This window comes from Bombyx mori, chromosome 19 (assembly GCF_030269925.1).
Source record: "Bombyx mori chromosome 19, ASM3026992v2".
In the NCBI taxonomy this organism is placed as follows: Eukaryota; Metazoa; Arthropoda; class Insecta; order Lepidoptera; family Bombycidae; genus Bombyx; species Bombyx mori.
Genome location: NC_085125.1, coordinates 9,492,725 through 9,516,579, shown reverse-complemented (window position 1 = coordinate 9,516,579; position 23,855 = coordinate 9,492,725). Strand labels below are relative to the sequence as shown.

The following is a 23,855-nucleotide window of genomic DNA, read 5'->3' as shown; positions in this document are numbered from 1 at the left end:
AATTTTACATGAACACTATAAAGAAGTCATAACTACTTTTGTTACATTCTGCTCGGAGAAATATATTTGTTTGCAACTTATTTACGCTTTAAAACAATGTCTCATTTATTGTGGTTAGTAAATGAAGCGCTTATCTTTAAAGTTTCTCGTTCAAGAACAAGTCCGAAGTAATGACTAAGTAGAATTGTGTACATTAGCAACCGGTGCAATTGAACTATGAATCAGACGAGAGTGATCGATGGCTCTGTTTTGCTTCATTTAGTAGCTTGTTCGCAATTCACGCCTAATATGAAGTTGGTTTGTTTTCAATTAAAAATGTTTACTTACCTATAAAGGATCTATCAATGGCACAGGAGGTGGAGGTCAAATATATTGTACATAAAATGTATTTATTTGCGACTCTGCACAAATGCTTGTATATATTTAAAAAAAACCGTTCAGAAAGCAGCAGTATGTATTTTTCAAAATTACAATTCCTTTGAGTATCTCAATCAAAAACAAGCTATTTATGTGACACTTATGAAAATCTATGAACCATCACTTTTGTTTTACTACAAAATATTGTTGAGAAACACGTCACAAAAATAATTGTTTTACCAAGCCTTTAGGACTACCATTAGTGACTACCTAACGAACGGTGGTTCTAGTTAATAATATAACAACAGTTTACGATGAATATTTCAAATTAAATCACAACTTTCAGTGTTTAAGATGCGGACAAGAACTCAAAATGTCTCATCTTTGTGTCCCAGTTACTATACTAGTTCATTGTTTGTGGTATATATGTAATAATATATGTCATCCTTCATACTATCAAAATTTTTTGAAATGATTCGTAAAGATATTTATGGTAAAGAAACAAGTACAAATTGTCTAAGAATCGATTTTAGATCAATACGTTTATTGGGATTAAATTTAAATGTAATGATATAATAATGATATGATAAATGTGTATAATCGATAATCAAAAACATGATTAAAGTGATCATCGATCATAATTCAGTCATGTTGATTAAACCGTATCAGAAAACAAGTTTTCTTCTATCTTCCGATGACAAATAAATATATGGAGATTAATTTGATTTTTTCTTTGTACAGAATTATCCATGAAAGTGGATTCACAAATGAAGACTTCAAACAGTACCGGCCCGTGGTCTACAGCAATACGATCCAGTCGCTCGTCGCCATCTTGCGTGCCATGCCCAACTTGGGCATCATCTATGGCAATAGAGACCGAGAAGTAATTATCAATTTTTATTCATAACTAGCTGACCCGGCAGACTTCGTAGTGCCTCAATCGATAAATAAAAGACATAAACTTTTGTATAAAATAAACTTCAAAAAAAAACAAAAGGAATCCGTCCGACGTGGGACACATCAAAGAAAAAACAAAATTGTTATTTTATATTTAATTCTAAGCATTTTCATGTTTATCTACCTTTTAAACCTTCTCTGGACTTCCACAAATAATTCAAGATCAAAATTAGCCAATCGGTCGAGCCGTTCTCGAGTTTTAGCGAAACTAATGAAAAGCAATTGACTTTTATATATATAGATTTTAAATTTAATTTAAAACTATACGCCATAGTTTTTATCTGTGGTTAACATTTTCCGTAGAACACATAAGTTATAGGTATAATTTCTTAATATTTAAAAGAGAAAAGTCAAAAAGGATTTCATGTTCTAAAAAGCACTTTATATTCTAAAGTGGTCATATAAGTTTTATAAATGATAAAATATAGGATGGATATTTGAAACCGGATAGCGCGACTAGCTATTTAGCTGTATAGTTCTTAAAATAACCATTTGAAACTGCATCCAATTTTTCATCTCATTCAATTGTTTTCTTGAATTTCGAGCACCAAATTTTGACTTAGATGTTTATACAGTTTTAATATCCGTCTCAAATATCCACCATTTGTTATTTTTCGTTTCTAACATACATATATGTATTTAAAGTATATTTACAGCATACTATTAGTTTCGTCCTTATTTCAAGAATTTTTCCTAAAAACCAATATCCGTTTGTTTTCCGGAACAATAATCCGTTTCCACGAACGTGCTTCGTTGAGAGATCAATACGACGCATACTTTATTCACGAAAGCGCTCGGATATATTCCTAGCTTTGCTGCATATGGAACAAAAGTTTATTGCACGGCTCTCGTGCACGTGACAATATCGCTCCGTTGAACCGCAATAAATTTACGTCTCAACGCTCGTATATGTATATAATGATATAGAGTACTTCAGAATGAATAAACAATAAAAGTCTTCATTGCGTTTTCTGTTATATGTCTAATAAAAAAAACAAATATTTAAAGCCCTTAATCTCTTTTAAAATTAATATTAAAAATTAAACAGTAAACAGTAAACTTAACTCTCTCTTTACTCAATGACAGATTCACTGAATGATACTGACGAAAAATCCTTTTTTTAAACTAAAGAATTTTTAATGATAAAGATTTTTCTTTACATGTAGTTAATTATTTAAGCGCCGACAGACACCCTTCAATGCCCACGTCGTTATCAGAACACTAAACAAACCAGCCCGGAATGTGACGCGATAGCTTATCACTGTTCCGTTGTATCCATCCACCTGTAGAGGTGCATCTCATTATCATTTCCAAAACGTCACTGCTTACACAACAGAGCTGGATGCTCTCAAAACATTGTAATGAAATCCATTGTCACCGGTTGTGACGCACACAAATAATTATTATTGTCCTTTGACATTAGATGTCTTTACCGTAAAAATAAATTTGTCCGCATGTTTAATGTATTATTGCGTCACTAGCTCTTGAGATTTCAGAGCATTGTACTTTAAATTGTGTAATATAGTATAATATTTTGATGACCTCTTCACACGACAATTCGCAATAAATATTCCTTTACATAACCTTTATGTATGTGTGTATAGTTTGAATGATGTAGAAGAATTGTTCGGAGCTCGGAATGGAGATAACATTTAAGTGAACAATATTTTTAATCCATCGGTAATCGCATCGAACAGTGGATGTTTAACATAACATTAAATAACATGACATGTGGTAAAAGTAGTCGGTAGAATGGCTTTAAACTAAAAGTGTCTAGTGCCTGCCGCCCTCGTTCAAATGACCTATGCATATTAGGTGAGTGACTCACCGAGCAAATGGCGCATTCAATAAAACCCTTCAACGATACATGTACCTATTATATCTTTGGGAGACGTGATATCTGTACGATAACTTACGGACGCCGCGAATGTGGTGTTTGCGTCTAACTTAAAAAATGATTAAAAACACGTGTACAAAGGCTAAGTGTGCTGTATGACGTTGTCCGCTTTGTTTAAATACATGATTTCAATAATAGGTCAATTATCTACGGTGTCTGTATTATACATATAAGTAGGTAAAGACAAAATAGGTATTATTTTCTCTGTTAACTGTTTGTCTTGTTTTGTTTAATAGTTTTAAAGATCTTTAAATGTTGACAGTAAAAATATTAAGGAAATATGTAGTCTTCTTTTTGTTGTTATTCCGGTGCATGAAATCGTCGTGGCCTAAAGGATAAGACATCCGGTGCTTTCGTATTTTGCGATGAACTAGTGTTCGAATCCCGCAGACGGGTACCAATTTTTCTAGTGAAATACGTACTTAACAAATGGTCACTATTGACTTCCACGGTGAAGGGATAACGTCGTATAATAAAAATCAAAGCCGCATAATTATAATTTACGTAATTACTGTTGGTAGGACGTCTTGTGAGACCTTAGAATTCATATCTCAAGGTGGGTGGCGGCATTTACGTTGTAGATGTCTATGGGCTCTGGCAACCAATTAACACCAGATGGGTTGTGAGGTCGTCCACCCACCTAAGCAATAAATAAATAAATAAACATGTAGAATAGAGATCGCAGTGCATAAAATAAAACTTCCACTGTTCCAAATAATAATTAAAATTCAATTTACGCCTTGTTCATTTAACCGTCTTCGCCATCTTCCTATTCTCTGTCATTCTGTCTGTCATTCTCTTTTCCTTTTCCTTCCGTTTTGTCTCACTCACTTCTTAAAGCTCCGTTCCGCACTCTCTTCATACGTCCCATTCTTACTAATCCCACAAACATATAGACAAAATGTAATAAATCTAAATATGATCGAATTACGTTCATCGGGAGGAAAACTAACTCTTACAAACTATAAAGTTGAATGAAAACAATGTACATGTATTATTAATAACAACGGAAAAGAGTTTTGAATATAATCAACTGAGAAAATGTTAACTGAATATATACAATTTGTGTTTTAAAAATAGGTGGTCTCGAGCTTCGGAAATACGGGTGGGGTTGTTTGAATGGTTGTGTTCTTCGGGCCTCTTGTCGCCTGTGGGGAGGTGGTTCGCGCATGCGCACTTTCTCGTACCACCCGTCAATTATAAAAATCTCTGCAGCCAACAAGAGCATACTATATATTATATTAAAAGAACTGTTTATTAATACGCTTTTATTAGCTTCAGACGTATGTACGTTAGTATGGATGTTTGTAACGGAATCTTTGAACATGATTTTGACTCCCTTCAAAACGTCGGATCAACTCGAAATTTGGTATACTTATTGAGGACCGATGACAATTCAATATTTAAAAAAATATATTGATAGAATTGAAATTCAAGTAAAAAATGAAAAATAAATAATAGTTAAAAAAACTACCAAAATAATCATTTTTACTTACACTATTTTTTTTTTCAAATTTTTTTAAATTTATTTTCTATATATAGCGTATTTTGTTGGTTTTTTTAAACCATTTTTTCTTTTTTAAATATTTTTTGACATTGTCCTGTTGATATCAAATATATATATTATATGTATGTATAATAATTATTGATAATTTACAATGAGCTCAAAACTAGTTAATAATTTTATCTAATACAAAACGATATTTGAGTGAGCGTTGTATACTTAATATTATGATGTATTTTTTTTATTATTTTTTTTATACTTATTGTACACACAAAGAAAATACAATAAAAAAACAGATTTAAAGAATGTCTAAATACTATGTACAAAGGCGAGCTTAACTCATTCATGAGTTTTCTTCCAGCAAACCAATAGCAGAGTGAAATACGATGTATAAGAGGGGAATAGTGTACAATATAAAAGCTATTAAAGCATGATTTTTAAACTAAGCTTTAAAAAAAAAAAATCTAATATAAAATGAAAAATACATATAAATAAACATACATAAAACAATAACTTAAATACAATTAAAGTGACAGGAAATGTTTCTTCATTTGACTCGTAAAAACTTCTAGAGAGGAACTAGCACGAATAGGTTGAGGGAGAGAATTCCATAATCGCACTGCTTGTATTGTGATTGTATGAACGAATGCAGTTATTCAAGTATCTCTGTATTGCGTAACGAAAGCTTACACAGTTCCGAGCTACGTTTGAACGACTCGCTAATCCGATTAGCGCATCTCCTTTGAGATATCGGTTCACTAAACTCAAAATGAATATTCGCTCTGTTCGAAGATTCGAATGTACGATCGGATACGAATGTAGTAACAGTAACTGTGTAGAAATGGTATATTTTATTACCTAAAAAAAATCATTGTGAATTTAATACATGGTACATAGATAATTTTATTGCATGGACAAATCTATAAGTTAATTGCCTTATAACATTAAAATACGAAAGTTTTTCTATAAATAAATTTAATCGTCCTTGACATTTGGTTTATGATCGATCATACGGGTAATTTACAATTTAAAAAAAAAAACTTTATTCGAATATTCATTATTCTAATATTACGAATGGTCCTCCGGTAGTCGAAATTCGACTATAATTAATTGAAATTATAAGATTGTACACTATTATGATTCTATTGTCAAAGACTCTTATACTTCTATAATCACAGATTTCGCCAAGACTACACTTAGACAAATATTAATAAAGACAAACAATATTCAACCTATTCTCAACTTATCCACAGACTTTACCAATAAACAAAATCGTATATATGCGTATGTGTGTCAAATATATATTAGTGTGTAATGTTTTCTTTATTGATTTTTTTTTTTTTTAAATATTTGCGTTGTGCTGCACTCCTTCTCTATATTCTCGATAAGTGTGGGAAATTTTATATTCCTCCGTCCGCGCAATTTTCGTAAAAAGGGTTACAAAGATTTTGGTATTCACGAATATGGTTATTGCCTATCATTTATGTACAAAGTAGCTATTGTCGCTTAGTCACGTTTGCCTTTCAAGCGTCGATATAGATTAGTATAGAATCTATTGGTTTCTTTTTAACACTACGCGGTATTTGCAGAGCGATGGTAAGATGGTGTTCGACGTGATTCAACGGATGGAGGACACGGAACCGTTCAGTGAGGAGCTTCTCGCCGCGATGAAAAGGCTCTGGGCCGACTCTGGCGTTCAGGAGTGCTTTGGTCGTTCCAACGAGTACCAACTCAACGACTCCGCTAAATAGTGAGTACTTGAAGTTTTTTTTTATAGCTTAGATGGGTGGACGAGCTCACAGCCCACCTGGTGCTAAGTGGTTACTTACCCATAGACATCTACAACGTAAATGCCCCACCCGCCTTGAGATATAAGTTCTAAGGTCTCAGTATAGTTACAACGGCTGCACAATCCTTCAAACCGAAACGCATTACTGCTTAATCTACCTACCCGTGCAACTCACAAGAGGTCCTACCACCAGTGTTGTATTAGCATCAGATTGCGTGTGATCAGATTATTTGAAATAGGGTACCTGTTCATATTTGAGTTAATATTTATCGCAGTGTGGGTCGTTTTCAAATTTGGGTCCAAAAGCAAGTTATTTGATTTAATACCTTAATGTTACCGTAATTATAAGTACAGTAAATTTGTGGTCATGACAACAGGCACGTGGTCCTACAACTATATATTTTTAAACATTGTTCAATTAGGAGTTGTACATTAAAAACTACCCCAAATCTCATTCGTATCAGTGGTTCGAATTTAAAATTCTAACTCGTTTGCTATTTTTCCAGTAATGCGTGTTGAAATTCGGCAATTTTATTTAATCACTTTACTTCTATTCGCTATATTATTTTTGTCTAGTGAAACCCAGCGCAACAACTATCCCATTTAATTTGATTAGAAACTAAAGATGTACTAAGCTGGCCAAAAGTTAAACATCAATAAAAGAATACTACTCATTTCTCTTGTTCAATGTAAATTTGAGAGATTCATTCGGTATATATGTGGGCGTTACGCTGTAGGTCAGTTCAGGATGCCTCCACAATACGTTATATTTTTGAAATATCTGAAATAGAAATAGTCATTAGAATGTTTTTGTAATTTTGATATAAGTAGTGGTCCCGCAGTAGTTGAAATTCGACTTTAATTAATTTAAATTATAAATTTGAACATTATTATAGTTCTATTGTCAAAGACATAAACTTCTTTATTCACAGATTTCACCAAGACTACACTATAGACAAATAATATTAAAGATAAACAATACATATTAATTTATTCTCAATTTGACCAGACTTTAAATAATAAAAGTTTGACAATAAACAAAGTATACATGTATTTAAGTGTGTGTTTGTCAAATAGATGTTGTGTGCGTAATGTTTTTTTTATTGATTTAAAATGTTTTTTATGCATAATTTAAAAAAATATTTACATTCTGCACTCCTCTATATTCTCTATAAGTGTGGGAAATTTCATACTCCTCCGTCCGCGCAATTTTCGTAAAAAGGGGTACAAAGTTTTTGCTTCACGTATTAATATATAGATGTCTCGTAATTTGTATTACTAAATAATAATAAAAAATCAATGATTACCCTGGCCAGTAAAAGTTGCAATTCGACTTCGGCGAATCTCTTCCCGACGCACATCCGTCGACCAAATCCAAAGGGGAGTGACGCGAACGGGTGTATCCCTATTTCCTTCTGCTTGCGACAAACGTCCGACACTACTGTACGATCGCATGTTCTCGATATCTCGTCCGAGCTATGCCTCTTATCGAATTGATTCATCGCTTTTATGGGATATTGATCTTTGCCGGCAATATCGTTTTCTCGTAACCAACGTTCAGGCACGTATTCGTGCGGTGACGGAAAATATCGTTCTTCGTTCGATAATACATAGTGCGGGAACACTATATGAGTCTGGAAATAGGTATAGGTTTAGTGAAAACAACTCACAAGAGGCCCTACCACTAGTAAAACACAAATCAATATTAACTAAAGTATGGTTTAGTTATAGTTACTTCACTAGCTAATATTGAGGTTGAAAAACTTACGCCTTTTGGAACTTTGTAGCCAGATATGGTGGTGTCCGATTGAATGCATCGTCCGTTTCCCAAAATTACCGGTTTCATTCTAGAACATTTAAGTCGACTATTATCAAAGCCGGCAATGTGACTTTTGGACAATTATTGGTAAATCAGAAAAACGAATTATTGACTTTGTGTTCCATTGGCAGTCACAAAACTCTTCTGAACGACATCTTAGATAAATAACAGGTTAAGTATTAACCTTTATTTATTGCAGGTTTTGAACCGTATTCTTTGAAGGAGAAGATTATATTCAAATCAATTTGTATTGACATATCAATAACATTTTTTTGTCCAAATGCACAGATTGCCACCTTTGATAATAGACGACTCATTTAATACATTTCGAATGCATTATAATTAAAATAAATATTCTTTCATTCGAATTCGTGGGACAACATCAGACAGCACATAATTATAACAGATAACATTGATTAATAATGCGAAATAAAATATTTATTAACAAGTTATTCCGTTTACTGTATATAGGTAATGGTGAGGTAACAAAATATTCATGTGATTACGTCAATGGCACTGGCACATTACATTTGGCCATTCGCAGTACCTGAAATAAGTGATTTCAGTTTGATAAATGTAAAGTGCTCAAGATTTCTCGGCGAATGAAATGGCACTGATTTATAACATGGAACACATAACACGACATTTCGATATATTTTATCACGAGAATTAAATTATTCATTCCAATTAGTCAGACACGGCACGAAATAAACGAGTGCATTGAGAAATGTAATCGAACGCTGACCATCAATGATTATGTTACAATAAGACGATACATCGTATCATTTTTCTACAATGTAGGACTCATTTTTTTGTTGTTGCTGTTTTGTAACTGTTTGTCGTTGTTCGCAGTGTATAATATTATTAATCGTTGTGCTTTAAAATGGTTCTTTGTACGTTTAAGATATTAATGATTCACAAAAATACAACTAAAATAGCTACTTATATGAAATTAATGAATTAAAAATTTAATAATAAGAACTTACCGCAACGCTTCTTTTATACAAGCTTTCAGATAAGGAAGTTTGTCCAAGTCTTTATCATTCAATATCCTATTTTTCGGTAAATTCGTGTCTAGTTCTTTTTGAAGCGCTCTCTGTGCCCTAGGTACATTAGCTAATAAGTATAAAGAGCTCGCAGCTGCGGCGGCTGTTGTGTCCACCCCAACTAACATTAAATCTAAAGCCAGGATTGTGGCTACTTTCTGACCGCAATTTTTAGCCACCTGAGCACAGACTCCTTTATCAGTTAATCTTTTTAAACAGAGTAATCTGAAAGAGTCCAGTGCTTCGATATAGGTTTTGTAAGCGGGCGTTGAATATATTCTCCATAACGGTGCGGACAACTCCAATTCGGGTACACTGTGAAAAAATCCATGTATACATTTTATCATTTCCTTAGCGTCCGTTTTGGTATCGTTTAAACATCCTAATCGTGTGCCCAAAGCCCACGCGCCCACAGCTGAAAAAGAACGAGATTAGTGTCAAAATTTACCTTTTAAAACTCGTTAAGAAGATGATTTTTAAGTAACACTTATCGAGTGGCACTTACATTCGAGAGCCCATTTATAGAGCTCCGTGAGGAAATCTTTTGGAAGTTCCCTGTTCAGATCAAGGAGATGTTCTAATCTGAAAAATTGTAAACGTCTGTCAAGTTTCGATGTTTTTTTTTAATGACCGCAAAATACATTACTATACTCTATCCAAATATTCAAATATTGAATGCTAATGTTATTTTAAATGTAACGAAAGAAAATGTTATTCTCTTACGTTGAATGAGGTTTGTTGATTCCCGCAATGAGTCATTTAATCGTCGGTTCAAAACAAATGCGCAGACGTAGTTGTTAAAAACGGGATGTAGTCATTAAACCGAGATTTTACATTCGTATCATTGGAGATTCAAACTATGTACATAACATCCCAGGGGGGGACCTTATATGACAATACAATGTCTTGCTATTTATTAATCCGAAAATGTTATTTCTTCTTCGATACCTTGTCCATAAAGCAATATTATGATGATACCTCATTTTGGATACTTAACTTTCCCTGAATCCTCAATACTTTTATTAGTGGTTGGACATTATTGACTTCGCTCACAGGTCAATCCTACAATCCTATCAATATTAGCTTGTAATGTAGACTGGTATGCTCGTATAAGATTTTTAGATAAACAGCGAACAATTGAACACTTTGCATTTATTAGTTTCAACTTTTGATGTTACAGTTATTAAAATAGTCCAGTTTTAATTTTAAGCTATATAAAACTAAAGTTATATCTACTACAGATTTAATAATTAAAATAAATTAACAGTTTAACCAATTGCCATTAAAATTAACTTTTTACCACAAAAATCACCCGATAAGTTTTTAGTATTATTACATTATCAAATTAATTAAAAATCGTATTAAGGAAATTTAGATTGTTACCTTATAACAAAGTCATTAGCGACGTAATCTAACTCCGGTACAGCAGCACGTGCCGCTTCGGGAGCTATTAATGCTTTGGATACTTTTGACCGAAATCTTGACCACGGTTCTCCGTGACTGTTAAATAATTTATTAATTGATCATATAAATAACAATTGGTTTAAATAGACTTATTATCTTTTCGATTTCATTCTACTTACATTCCAATAAGTCCTGGTTCGTCTCCGAAGAAATCTTTCCTTAACTCTTGTTTGTAGTGCTTCAGACATGGAGCTGCGGCTCTGTGGGGCATCGCATCTTCCCTCCTGTATATCCTCGCGGTTTCTTCGGCGCAGAAAGGGAAAACGAGATCGGGATGACCGAATAGTTTGGCCACTTTAGCGGCACCGCCCGCGCCGGCTAACGATCGTAAACACCAAAGCGTCAAGTCCAGCCTTTTCGTTCTCCATGGTTTCCAGCCTAATGCGAACCTCCATGAGTTGCCGAGAATAGGCAGGGGCCTTGGTCCCGGCATGACTGTGTAACACCGAGCTTTGTCCATCGCGAATCGATCGTCAATGGAGTGTTCAGTCCCTAGGTTTAGTTTTGTTGTTGTAGTCACACAGTGGGGGCGTTTGTTGGTTACGTTTTCAGATGTGTCGTAATCCGCGCCGGTCGACCAGCCTGACGCAGTAATACTATACGCATGCGTAAAAAAAATGTATACGTAAGCTGCTTAACAGCTATGAACTAGCTATTCATGTACGAAAAATATAGTAAGATATGATATGTTATTACAGATATAATTTGTTGTACTAATCGTAATTGTAAATTTTGATAATGATGATATTTAATTATATACTGAAGTGACTGTTTTCTGTAAAAAAAATATCTAAAGGACACTAAAATTTCTAAAACTCTCTAATGCTGCTGCCACAGTAGTTTGATATTTCATTACTATTATAACACAGCGTATGTGTTTCGTATAGTGTGCAGTGCAAGCACCACTTAACATGCACTTGTAAATTATAGAAACTGTTTACAGCAAAACGCAAGTCATGCTTAGGGTATCGTGTAACACATAAGGAGCCTCGTGAGTTTCGTTGTTACACTATCGCTTGTAATATTTGTCCAACGATGGTAATACGTTACGAAATTAGTTTTATTTCCATCCAATACATACAATTTATGTTCCGGAATTATTTGCTCGATTGATAATGTGATACATGTGCGCTTGCTAAACTCCCCCCCGATGAAGGGCACGTCCGTGCTCTGTGCCGATTGGATCGTCCGGTCTGCCGACGTATTATGTACAGTGTCGCATCTTCCGCAATCACGTTAACAAATTAATTTCGCTATTAAAAAACGAACTGTCACGCAAATCAAACGATTATATCACTAGAAGCTAAAACGTGTGTCATGGTTAAATAGTCAAAATGTGTGTCAAATAAAACATTGCAGCCCATAAAGCAAATATTAATAACATATTTACTATTAAGTAAAATTTCACACGAGACAACTTCACCGTTGAACCGTATTGGGGTTTATAGCACTACCAACTACTTATGAGCGCTTGCAAAATCGGAAAACAAAGAATGACATAATTTGACTTGTTTTTCTTGTTTTCTTTACCGATCAAATGGTAAAAAGATTAAGATAGCCTTTATTAAAAATCTAATTGAAATTATTTATTTATTTATTTAATAACTAGGTCGCTAGCGCGATTTTTTAAATATGTAAGTGTACACTTATTATCTAGTTTTATTATTCTACACCGGTTTCTTGATCGTCTTGCTGTAGAGCATAGGCCTTCCCAAAGGCTCTCCATAATGTTCTATCCTGTGTTTTTCTCATCCAAGTTGTTCCTACCACTTTTTTGATGTCATCTACATTGTTGTCTTCTCTATTTCGATTTTCATATCTTGGACAACATTCTGTCATTCCTTTGGCCCATTTTTCTGTTTTATCTCGAATTATAACATCGTAAAATGATACTTATGAATAAATACTATGTACCTAATTAAACTGGGATAAGAGATTAGTAGCCTTATGCGCGAATCCAGACAACGGAAGTTCTTGCAGTACGGATAAGGAGCTCTTTGTAGAAACACTATTCATGTTTGTATGTTGATCTGTTTATATCTTATCGTAATCACTCAGAGATATATTATGTTTCGCAAGATTTCTTATTATTATTATGATGGTATTATGTTCAAAAACTATGGTCATTGCTTTTAACATTAATCAATATTAATTCAACTCACATTTTCAATCAGTAACAAAATAATTTGTAATGATGTACTTTGAGCTCATGAAAGGTACTGCCATTATTCCACCTACCTTTGTGTGTTATGAAGCATGTTAATCAAAAAAATTTGTGAGTTTGCGGTTTTCATTTAATATTAAGAATTTTATGAGTAATGTGTATTTAATATAGGTACACAATTTTACTTTTGTGTAGACCGATAGGGACGCTAATCGTGGATATATAAAAAAAACGACGATGCTCTCGTCTGTTTCGATGTAGTCAACCGACCAGAGAAAATCAGTTTTTTTTTTGTTTAAACATTTGCTCATTTATTCATTAACCCGAACCGAATAACTGCTGAATTAATTAATTCACATTAACTATTCTGTGTTCTATAGTTTAAGACTAAGAATACGTCTTTATCTGTACTGAAATCCATACAAAATCCCCATTTTAAGTATTTAACATTGAGCGACTGAGACCGCGTGGCATTTAGTATTTTGGGATGAATTTAATTTTAAGTTCTTTAAGTTTTGTACGTTTTTAAATGAATGTATTACAATAAAATACAATAGAACACGAATTCCTGAAGAGTTCCATACATACGATTCCCCTTTGTGAACTAAATTACCGTTCCACAACATGAAAATGCGTATAGGGAGAGTGGCAGTGAAAAAATTATGTTCGTCCATGTAAGTTAGTGAACATTATGGGATCAAATTCGAGGGGAAATATTATAATTCACCCGGTGACCTACTAAATAATTACCATTTAACGCGTCTCATGTGACGATGAATGAAATAAAAACGCGTACTGTGGAAGTGTTATACTATTTAGAGGAAAGTAGGTTTTGATTTGAATTTTATTGTTTTTTTTTTAAATATACAATACAGTAGAGGAATCCTAGCTTGAAGCCAGGATGTGACTTGTCAACGTTAATGCATATGTATAGGTATAGTTTTAAAAATATTGACATTAGAATACATTTTTTTGAACCTGTTCTACATTAGGATTTGAATTTTAAAAAAACATGATTAGCAAATACGGTGTTTTTAGGTCTATGGTTTGATTAGGGCTTTGGTGAAATAATCCTTCACTCCATATTAAATATTTATACATTCAACGTTCGATACATAGTTTCAATATATTCCGTATAATCATTATGATGTAAAACCGGTATCTAACTGAGATACTAAACGCCCACATTTGGAACTGGCCGCATGGAACAATTCGCGTTGACACATTTATGTGTTGGTCATACTATTCGCGCTAATTCAAGCAGATTTACGAATTATAGTATATTTTAACGATTGACTGTTCTTGCTTTGTGTACTTATTTGTGGTAAAAAAAGATATCTTATAAACGGGATTTTATTAGCAGCTAGCTTGTTAGCTCGTTATTAGAGCGTAAACCGTATGTGGTGGAAAAAATTGCAACTAGTTGTACCTGTAGAATAGTTCTCTAAACTTAAAACAATTCCGTCATAACTGGTTTCATAGATAAACTGAAGCAGAGAGAGTCAAAAATGTAACGTGTTTTAGTTTTAAGAGGTAGGGAGAAAATTACAATATTAAAAACTTAAATAGTTAAATAACTTAAATAAATAGTTTCATTTAGATCGACTCTTCTATTTTATTATTTGAATTCATCTGAAATACTTATAACTCACAATAATCTGAAATCGAAGTAAATTGTTTTGAAAAAAAATTCTACTAGTTGTACCTCTAGAATAGTTCTCAAACTTAAAACAAATCCGTCATAACTGGCTTCGTGGATAAACTGAAGCAGATAGTCAAAATGTAACGTGTTTTAGTTTTAGCGGGTAGGGAGAAACTTACAATATTGAAAACCAAAATAGTCCTCTATTTTCATTTAGATCGGCGCTTTTATTTTATTATTTGAATTCATCTAAAGTACTTATTACTCACTACAATGTGAAATCGAAGTAAATTGTTTTGAAAAAAATTGCGACTAGTTGTACCTCTAGAATAGTTCTCTAACTTAAACCAAATCCGTCGTAAGTGGATTCGTAGATAAACTGAAGCAGAGAGTCAAAGTGTAACGTCTTTTTGTTTTAGCGGGTAGGGAGAAAATTACAATATTAAAAACAAAAATAGTCCTCTATTTTCATTAGATCGACGCTTTTATTTTATTGTTAGAATTCATCTAAAGTACTTATAAATCAATACAATTTGAAGTAAATTGCTTAGCTTCTATGTTAGTCGGTTAGCGATCGGCGCGGTGAGCGTGATATCGAAAGGGCTTGACGGCGGCGGCGTGCAACGTGCGGCGGCGCGGCTCCGCGTATTGATCGCGGCCGGACCTGTTGCCGAGCGAGTCGACACCACATCATCATACATGAATTCTATGCGTCGGCAGCTCTTGAATGCACGCTGCAATCTATACCAATGATTTTTATTTCTATAACTAGCTGACCCGGCAGACTTCGTAGTGCCTCAATCGATAAATAAAAGACCTAAACTTTTGTATAAAATAAGCTTAAAACAAACAAAAGGAATCCGTCCGACGGGGGACATATGAAAGGAAAAACAAAATTGTTATTTTTATTCAATTCCGAGCATTTTTATAGTTATCTATCTCTTAAACCTTCTTTGGACTTCCACAAATAATTCAAGATTAAAAATTAGCCAAATCGGTCCAGTTGTTCTCGAGTTTTAGCGAGACTAACGAACAGCAATTCATTTATATATATAGACATAGAAGATAGATAATTGCAAAGGGATTTTTATTCTCTCGTAAAAATCACGAATTGAATCTCGAATATAATGTGACGAAGAACTAATTAACATTTGATAATTTATATCATTGGAATGAAATTGATGGTTTATATAAATTGAGTTATTTATTTCGATCGTTCAATTAAATACTATTAAGTAAATAGTACTTAGTATTGAACGATAATGAAATTATTTTGGCCGGTTCGAGTGTAATTCATCCTTGTTTACTGACCCAGTTAATGTTGACATAGGCTTGACGTCAGCAACGAACGGCCAGGACTGATGTGAAAAAAGCGTCAGTATCATAAACACTCGGGTTTCAACATTCAACACATGCCGCATTGCTTATGATAAGCATGTATTTTAGTTATAAGGACACTTTGCTGCGGAACTAGCTATATGTATTCATTTCTAGTTCAGTATTCATGGAATTTTTTATTGGCTTCTTTCTTTTTTCGATTTACTTGAACATTTTTTTTTAAATTTAATTCAATGCGGGTCTAAAATAACGCGTGTCTCGTTTGCATTTAATGTAAATCAGTCACAAGATAATGCTCGTTTGAATACTTGAATAAATATCGTCCATCTATCGTAAGTAAACTAGAATTTAAATTGTTGATTTACTGGAAATTGTTATTGTGATGTCATGGAAAGTGTGTAATGTGATTTGATTGCTTAAAAAAAAAGAGTCCGATGATATATATTATATTTTAAAATAACTCATCTTTTATATATGAAACATCTGCTAATAAAACGTAACATTGTGTGGTCAAGGCATCCTTAGCGGTTAGAGGTCCTTAAAGTATAAAAGCTGTAATTTATATAGTAAATGTTTCAACTGTAAGATCTTTTTAAGATGATAAAAAGAATAACAATTTCCGTTGCCTTGCGGATTGTATGTAGGTACTTTTTTTTATCGTGATCTAAGAGATCACGTAAGAACATTAGCCAAAAAATAATAAAATTATTTTGTCATTGTTTCTTGTTCACAAATTTTCAAGTTAATCGGGCGTCTTGAACTAGGCGAAAGTTACGTTGAAGGATACCGTTACCATAGAGGAGTGAATGAGCTAGAAATCTTAATATCTTTGTAGAACGGCTGTTTCACTATGGAAACCCGAAATAAGTGACTGTTTCAAAAAGACAGAAATAGGCAGAACCATAGTACCTACACGTGTGGGTTTATGACACGCGCTAGCACTGATTTAAAAGCAAATTAAATATTCCTTTATTGAATTTCAAGAGGTATTTATACTTTTACAACTCCCTCCTAAAAAATGAATATAGGACTGCGACAAGCCTATTTCTGCCTGGAAGCAGTAATGCGTTTCCGCTCGAAGGGTAGGGCAGCCGTTGTAACTATACTGAGACCTTAGAACTTTATCTCAAGGTGGGTGGCGCGTTTACGTTGTAGATGTCTATGGGCTCCAGTAACCACTGAACACCGGGTGGGCTGTGAGCTCGTCCAACAATCTAAGCAATAAAAAATAAAGCCACAGGCTGAGTCCAATGTTGTCTAGGTTTTGTGTTGGCACAAGGCCAGGGATGTCGGTTCCACAATCTATACAGATTTGCCCTTGAACTGTAGCACTCGTCGCTGACAGGGATCACGTAGATTCATACGTTTCTTGAAAATTCATCAACACATCAATCAATGTACGTACGTAATTGACTGGACTTCACAGTTAAATAGATTTACGTTAAACATATTTGTGGTGAACCAGGAGAGAATTCTTATGATATTAAGTTCGCTTATATACAGATTTTGTTATATGTATATAGTGTAAAGTAAATAAGAGCTTCGATGAGTGAATAATGTCATAGAATACAACTGCTGTTAAATGCCTACATGAGACTAAAGACATCATAGCGATACCACGACCCACTCCGGGAAATGAGGTCGTACTATCAATAGTATTATTAAAAAGGTAGATTGGTGGTGTTATCATGCGTGCTTACAATACGCTACACCAACCTATTGTAAGAATTAAAATAAAATGGCCAATTGTATACTTAAAAATTAGTAATAGTATTCTTATTATGGTTATTCTAATACTGTGAAAGATATTCTTCTTCTTAGTCGAATACTTCATTGCTGAAGGTCGTGTCCCTGAAAGCCCTTCGTGGCTCTTTGTACCATCAGCTTCAATTTACTTCGGTTTTCGGCTTATCTCAGGGCGCGACCGACCAACGGTTTGGTGGCCGGCCGGCGGGTCTTTTCCCTTCTACCTTGCCCACCACAATCAATCTGTCAAGGTTGTCTGGTGGTCGCCGAGCAATGTGACCAAAGTAACTAAGAACCTTCTGGTAGCAAATCGTCGACAGTCTCGTTTCTATACGAAGAAGAAGGTGAAAGATATATGAGTATGTAATAAAATTAATTGTTATTCCTTGTTGGTTGTGTTCTACATTCACTGATATTTGTGAATACAAATTAAACAGCAACGTACGTAATTATCTCAGTATTTAGTTGAACTAGAACGAAGCAAACTAAAATTCGTGAATTTGTAATTTCCATTTCGACCGACCGAAGAAATGCGGTGGAACAAAAAAAAAAAAATCTAATTGCAGAAATAAACCTTGCGTGACTCGAAGCATACTTTTTTCATTTCGTATAAGTTACCGGTGAATCGTGTTAGCGCTGGCCTTTCACACGAGACGTTTTAACTACTTATTTCGTAAGTACCCTCTCACGAATAATTAAGATAATTTGATAACACGTTCAAGTGCTTTACGTTGGTGGCTATAATTTTATTTTATAGCTTTGAATAAAAAGTGTGATTTGTATTTTTTATAAGTACAAATGTAAGTCATGTTTATAAACTAAACGTTACGACCGTGCTGCTGGCTTGGGTCACTTTTGAAAATACCATTCATAAATGAATTTTTTGATCATAATATGTTCTAGCACTATCACATAAGGCCCACTTCACCGGCTAATTAATTATATACATACAGAGACAGTAATAAAAATCTATTTTGATGCGGATCTTTTCTTTTTCTTTTCACTTAAATTAAATTGTTTCAAGCAAGAATCTCGTCGACCCGAAAATATCGATAAAGTACCAAACATAAAGTTATATTGTTTAAATTCATTATTATTGCTTTTAAAAGGTATGTTAATTTAACGTAAAATCAGTGAAGACTCGAATAGCAATTTTTCTTAGTAAAATAACATAACAATTGACGGTCCTTACAAAATGAAATCAGATAAAAGGGTTAGCTTAAATTTTGTACTTATTCTGTTTAATATCATTATCATATCGTATATTATGTATTCAGAAGTTCGACCTCTATTAAAATTTTCAGTTTCTGATAAGGTAGGTGCGTGTAATTCAGGATTGCGTAATGCACTTTTCAATTGTGTACATTTTACAGCTCTACGCGACTTTGACTTATACCATTGAAATGTCAGTATTATTAGTATACATCCTCTTATGAATAAGACTCTTTACCTCGTCCGGTTAATGTATTTTTATATCTAAAAATAGGATAAGCGTCCCGTCGCTTCGGCAACGATCGACCTAAAATAATCAACAAACAGAATAGTCGATTTTCCTTTCCATATAATATGTATTCCGGTTAGTGTTCCATTTTCAAGGGAAGGGATCTATTATCACAATAAAAGTGACACTTTTACCTTATTTACCAAGGTGAATGGCCCGCTACGCTGCATAGAGTTGATGCTTAAAACATCACTTAGAATTAGATTGAGTTGCTACTGAACATACAGCATACATAATTTTATGTACCATTATCACTTCCCTCATCGTACCATTGACAAAGCTTAGAAAGTTCGTTGTTTTTTAAATTATTTTCCTAGTGATAATAAAATCATAGATATTTTTGATTGCATACGACAAGGGGAAATTGTGAAAAGGCTTACTTTAGCGCTCTTCAATAAAACGGAGTCAGGATTAACAAAATAAAATCAGAAACTATGTAAGGGTCGCCAAAGAAAAATAATTGTTTTATAATCTATACTAATATATAAATCTACAGTGGTTTTTACAAATGTTCGGTTATAACTACTGAACCATGCATCCAATTGACTTGAAACTTGGTATTCATGTATAAAATACATGAACTTAATGGATAGGCTAATATTTATATCAGCGTTGGACTCTAATAATAATGACAATAAATAATAATGTTAATTTAAAAGGTCCAGTAAAGCGGGCGAGTGCAGCTAGTAGTTTCTAAAATCCAAACTGACTCACTAGTATTAACGTGACGTTTTTGTGACTGGGATGAAAAATTTAAAAGATCACGTTACTCAGAAATGAATGATGTCGTTGTTGCTAGTGAGTCACTAAGGCACGATCCGTGACGTCACGCCGATCTTTTAGACCGAATATTCATATTGGATCTCTTTGGAAGTATAGGCTCGATTAATAACCAATTACGAACAGTTTTGAAAAATATATTCTAGCGTAAATTCTAGAAAATACGCTGCGTATTGACGTCGTTCAAAGAGATACACTCGACAAAATGCAAAAGCAGAAACGTTCTTTAGCTGAGCACGAAGAGGGGGCTATACAAACGAATGCTGTATTTATTCAAGGATCGCGTGTCGTCTGCGAGCTCGTTAATATGTATGCGACATCACCGCCACCGTCGACTGCAACTAGTGGCAAACAGGATGCTAAACGTGCAGCTCGCCCTATACGATCATAGATTTCTAGGAGTGGGTAATATCGGTTTTGCCGCGTATCGAATCGTATCTATATATCGAGGATCAATATCGGATATTGAATCTATATATTTTCTGAATCTATATATTGATGGATGCTAGTAGTGATTCATGATATTTGAGATTTGAAACATTATTTTCAGTTTTTAGTATTTTGTGTCTTAATTTAAAATTACAAAATAAACCAAAAGAGACAGATACAAACACAAGAAATAAACTCAATTATTTGGATTCAACTAAAAATAGAAAAATGTGTACTTTAAAAATCAAACACAAAAAACTTTTAAGTATTTATAAACACTTGTCCAAAAATTCTAGTTCAAGGTCAAAGCGCGTGAAATTAAATTCAACGATGCAAATAGGCTATACTGCATTCAAGTTAGGGTCGAAAGTTGAAACTTCTTTCCTTAATTGTATCCTGCTGATACGCTAAGAATAATCTGCAGACATATGGACTTAAATATAAGGTTTACAATTGTATGGATAATGCCTGTTTCTGTTTCATTCATCACATGATATCCCTATCGTGCGCTCACTCACTCTGGCCGATTCGATACGAACCAAACGAATATTGCTGATATTAACGAATCGGTACGATATGCCGATGCGCATCACATCGAGCAATATCGTGTATCGGCTGATATCGAAATATAGATTTCGATTCACGAATCGGTCCGATATGGCGATGCGCATCACATCGAGCAATATCGTGTATCGGCTGATATCGATATATAGATTTCGTGCGGGGCGATATCGGATTCAACGATATTGCGGCGATATATAGATATTGAATCTATATACGATTTATATCACCCACTCCTATAGATTTCTATCTTTGATTTCTCGCTTGAGTGCGATTAGTCTTTAAATGTCTATAGGTTTAAATTAATTTGACGGTTTTACCGTCTCGGTGGTGCAGTAGTTAGTATCCCTGATTGCGGAGCCGAGGGTCGTGGGTTCGATTCCCACACCGGGCAAATGTTCGTGTAACGAATCGTTGGGTAATCATTTTCTATTTAAAATATGTATCTATTTAAACGTATGAATATAGTTTACACGAACTGTCACTTTAACCATTACATAATTGTGTTATTAGATGCTCACCCCAATTTCCAATAAAAAACCAATTTAAGTTTTCCATTGATTAATATAAGAAAAACGCTTTTATTCGTATCTTAGGTTACCCTATGCAATCGTTATCATTGATTTATATTCATTTACATACGTATAAAACCGTAGACATCATTTTAGGAACAATGTGTGTGGATGCCAAATATACTGCCATTGTTAAGGCACAAAAACAAATGAATGTGACCCAATACTATTTGAATGCGTGACTTAAACCACGTACACGTTGATACGCCTGACTGTGTATCCTAACAATATACCTTCTTTAAAATTTGACCTAGAATGTCAAATATCTTCTTCAAAAAACTAAACATCAAATGAGTCGTCTATTATCAAAGGTGGCAGGCAATCTGTGCATTTGGAAAAAAAAATGTTATTGATATGTCAATACAGATTGATTTGAATATAATCGTCTCCTTCAAAGAATACGGTTCAAAACCTGTATTAAATAAAGGTTAATGCTTAACCTGTTATTTATCTTAGAGGTGATTCAGAAGAGTTTTGTGACTGCCAATGGAATACAACGTCAATAATTCGTTTTTCTGATTTACCTATAATTGTCCAAAAGTCACATTGCCGGCTTTGATAATAGTCGACTCAATACAAACAAACAAACAATTTGTTTTAAAATAGAATGGTATGTGAACATTTTCATACAAGCGCCCATACACAAAGAAATTAATAAAATTAATAATTAAAATTAAAGTATAATTAAATTAAAAAAAAAGAACTAGTTTTCCAAACCAATAAAAACATATTCGTATTCGTTCCTTATCAATTCTGAATAATGAATACATTAACGGCAAATCGAACTGTAATTGCACACGTATTAAGCATTCTAAATTCACAGTGAAATCTATTAAGGAAACACAAACAGAATATTTTTATATAATTTTAATGCCCACTATCGCGCCCTACCTCCTTATGGTTTCTATTGTAAAAGAAAAGGTAAATTGATTAAATTTAAAAGTGATTAAAAATTCGAAATTATTCAAATCATGTTGAATGTTTAACTCTCTATTGTGGTATACACTAGTTTAAGTTCATAGAGTGTTTAAAAGAATAAAATTTGATTTTTTAAACCCTCGCACACTGGCAACGTTTTTTTTGGTTGTTATGTAATTACTAAAATGTAACTTACACATGATAATATCAATGTCATCTATATATTAATACGTGAAGCAAAAACTTTGTATCCCTTTTTACGAAAATTGCACGGACGGAGGAGTATGAAGTTTTCCACACTTATAGAGAATACAGAGAAGAAGTGCACAGTGCTAATATTTTTTGTAAATTATGCATAAAAGATACATTAAATCAATAAAGAAAACATTACACACACACTACATACCATGTATTTGACGCACACACGCATGCATACTATTTATTGTCGAACTTTTGTTCTTGACGTCTGTGGTCAAATTGAGAATAGATTAAATATTGTTTGTCTTTATGAATATTTTTCTATAGTGTAGTCTTGGCGAAATTTGTGATTATAGAAGTATAAAATATAATCATAATAGTGTACAAACTTATAATTTCAATTAATTATAGTAGAATTTCGACTACCGGTCGACCACTAGTTAGTGAAATTCAACAATTGTATTTTCGGTAATGCTCACGGTCTCCTTTGATTCTAGTTTCCTGGACGACCTCGACCGGTTAGGAGCAAAGGATTACCAGCCCACCGAACAAGATATCCTAAGGACTAGAGTCAAAACGACTGGAATCGTCGAAGTACATTTCTCCTTCAAAAACCTCAATTTCAAGTAAGTTGATCTTTTCAGGCAACGGCTTTAAATAGTAACTGATTATAGGCGATTACGGAATTTGCCAAACGAAGAGACATCAATTTATAAGGGGCAATAAGTATTTCAATAAAATTGTAAGTTGTATTTATAATTTGAAAGATGATTATAAGGCGACCATGAGTGATTGGTTTTTATTAGTTTAATGTACAAAATGTAGCCCTAAAACAAATGTTAACAATTGTCTGTTTGTTCCCCTGTGTTCAGGATTAAAGTGAACAAACAGGCTTATTGAAATTGTTGATTGTTGTTTTTCTCTTCAACGACGAGAAACGTGGCCCATGAAAATATGTCACGTGTTTCAGTAATACATATTTAGTATATTTGATAATGATTTCATAATCTATTAACTTATGAGATTCATAGTCTATCATGACGACACTAATACGAAATGAATATGTAGTTTGTCTAGAATTGTTAATCAATGTAATTACGCCTAAGTCAATCAGGGATTACAAATAAAGTTTGCACGCGCAAGGACTTTTATGTCGTCATTAGTAATGTTTCA

The 23,855-nt window shown here is 33.5% G+C and overlaps 2 protein-coding genes across 3 annotated transcripts in view; one reads left to right on the top strand and one right to left on the bottom strand.

Annotated features, from left to right (window-relative positions):
* The window catches only part of Go (G protein alpha subunit Go), a gene marked incomplete at its 3' end in the record, with an annotated part of 40,628 nt that overhangs the window by 14,459 nt on the left and 2,314 nt on the right, over positions 1–23,855 (top strand). For both annotated transcript variants that reach the window (NM_001043451.1, NM_001173381.1), the window contains 3 exon segments: positions 1,099–1,240; positions 6,305–6,465; positions 23,180–23,308. In NM_001043451.1, the coding sequence (NP_001036916.1) occupies positions 1,099–1,240; positions 6,305–6,465; positions 23,180–23,308 (432 nt within the window).
* LOC105842283 (probable cytochrome P450 49a1) lies at positions 6,863–11,743 on the bottom strand. Its single transcript, XM_038017659.2, has 7 exons — positions 10,953–11,743; positions 10,753–10,869; positions 9,875–9,951; positions 9,310–9,784; positions 8,273–8,351; positions 7,812–8,138; positions 6,863–7,285 (listed from the first exon to the last, which is right to left on the bottom strand). The coding sequence occupies exons 1-7, from the start codon at positions 11,291–11,293 to the stop codon at positions 7,172–7,174; spliced, it is 1,530 nt and encodes a 509-aa protein (XP_037873587.2). The 5' UTR covers positions 11,294–11,743; the 3' UTR covers positions 6,863–7,171.

Excerpts from the sequence above, each read along its gene's own strand:
- LOC105842283 (XM_038017659.2), bottom strand. The coding sequence starts at position 11,293 with ATGGACAAAGCTCGGTGTTACACAGTCATGCCGGGACCAAGGCCCCTG. Across the intron at positions 10,870-10,952 it reads GAACCAGGACTTATTGGAAT|TCACGGAGAACCGTGGTCAA; the intron begins GTAAGTAGAATG and ends ATTATTTAACAG. Across the intron at positions 8,352-9,309 it reads TGTATAAAAGAAGCGTTGCG|AATGAAACCGGTAATTTTGG; the intron begins GTAAGTTCTTAT and ends TAAATGTTCTAG.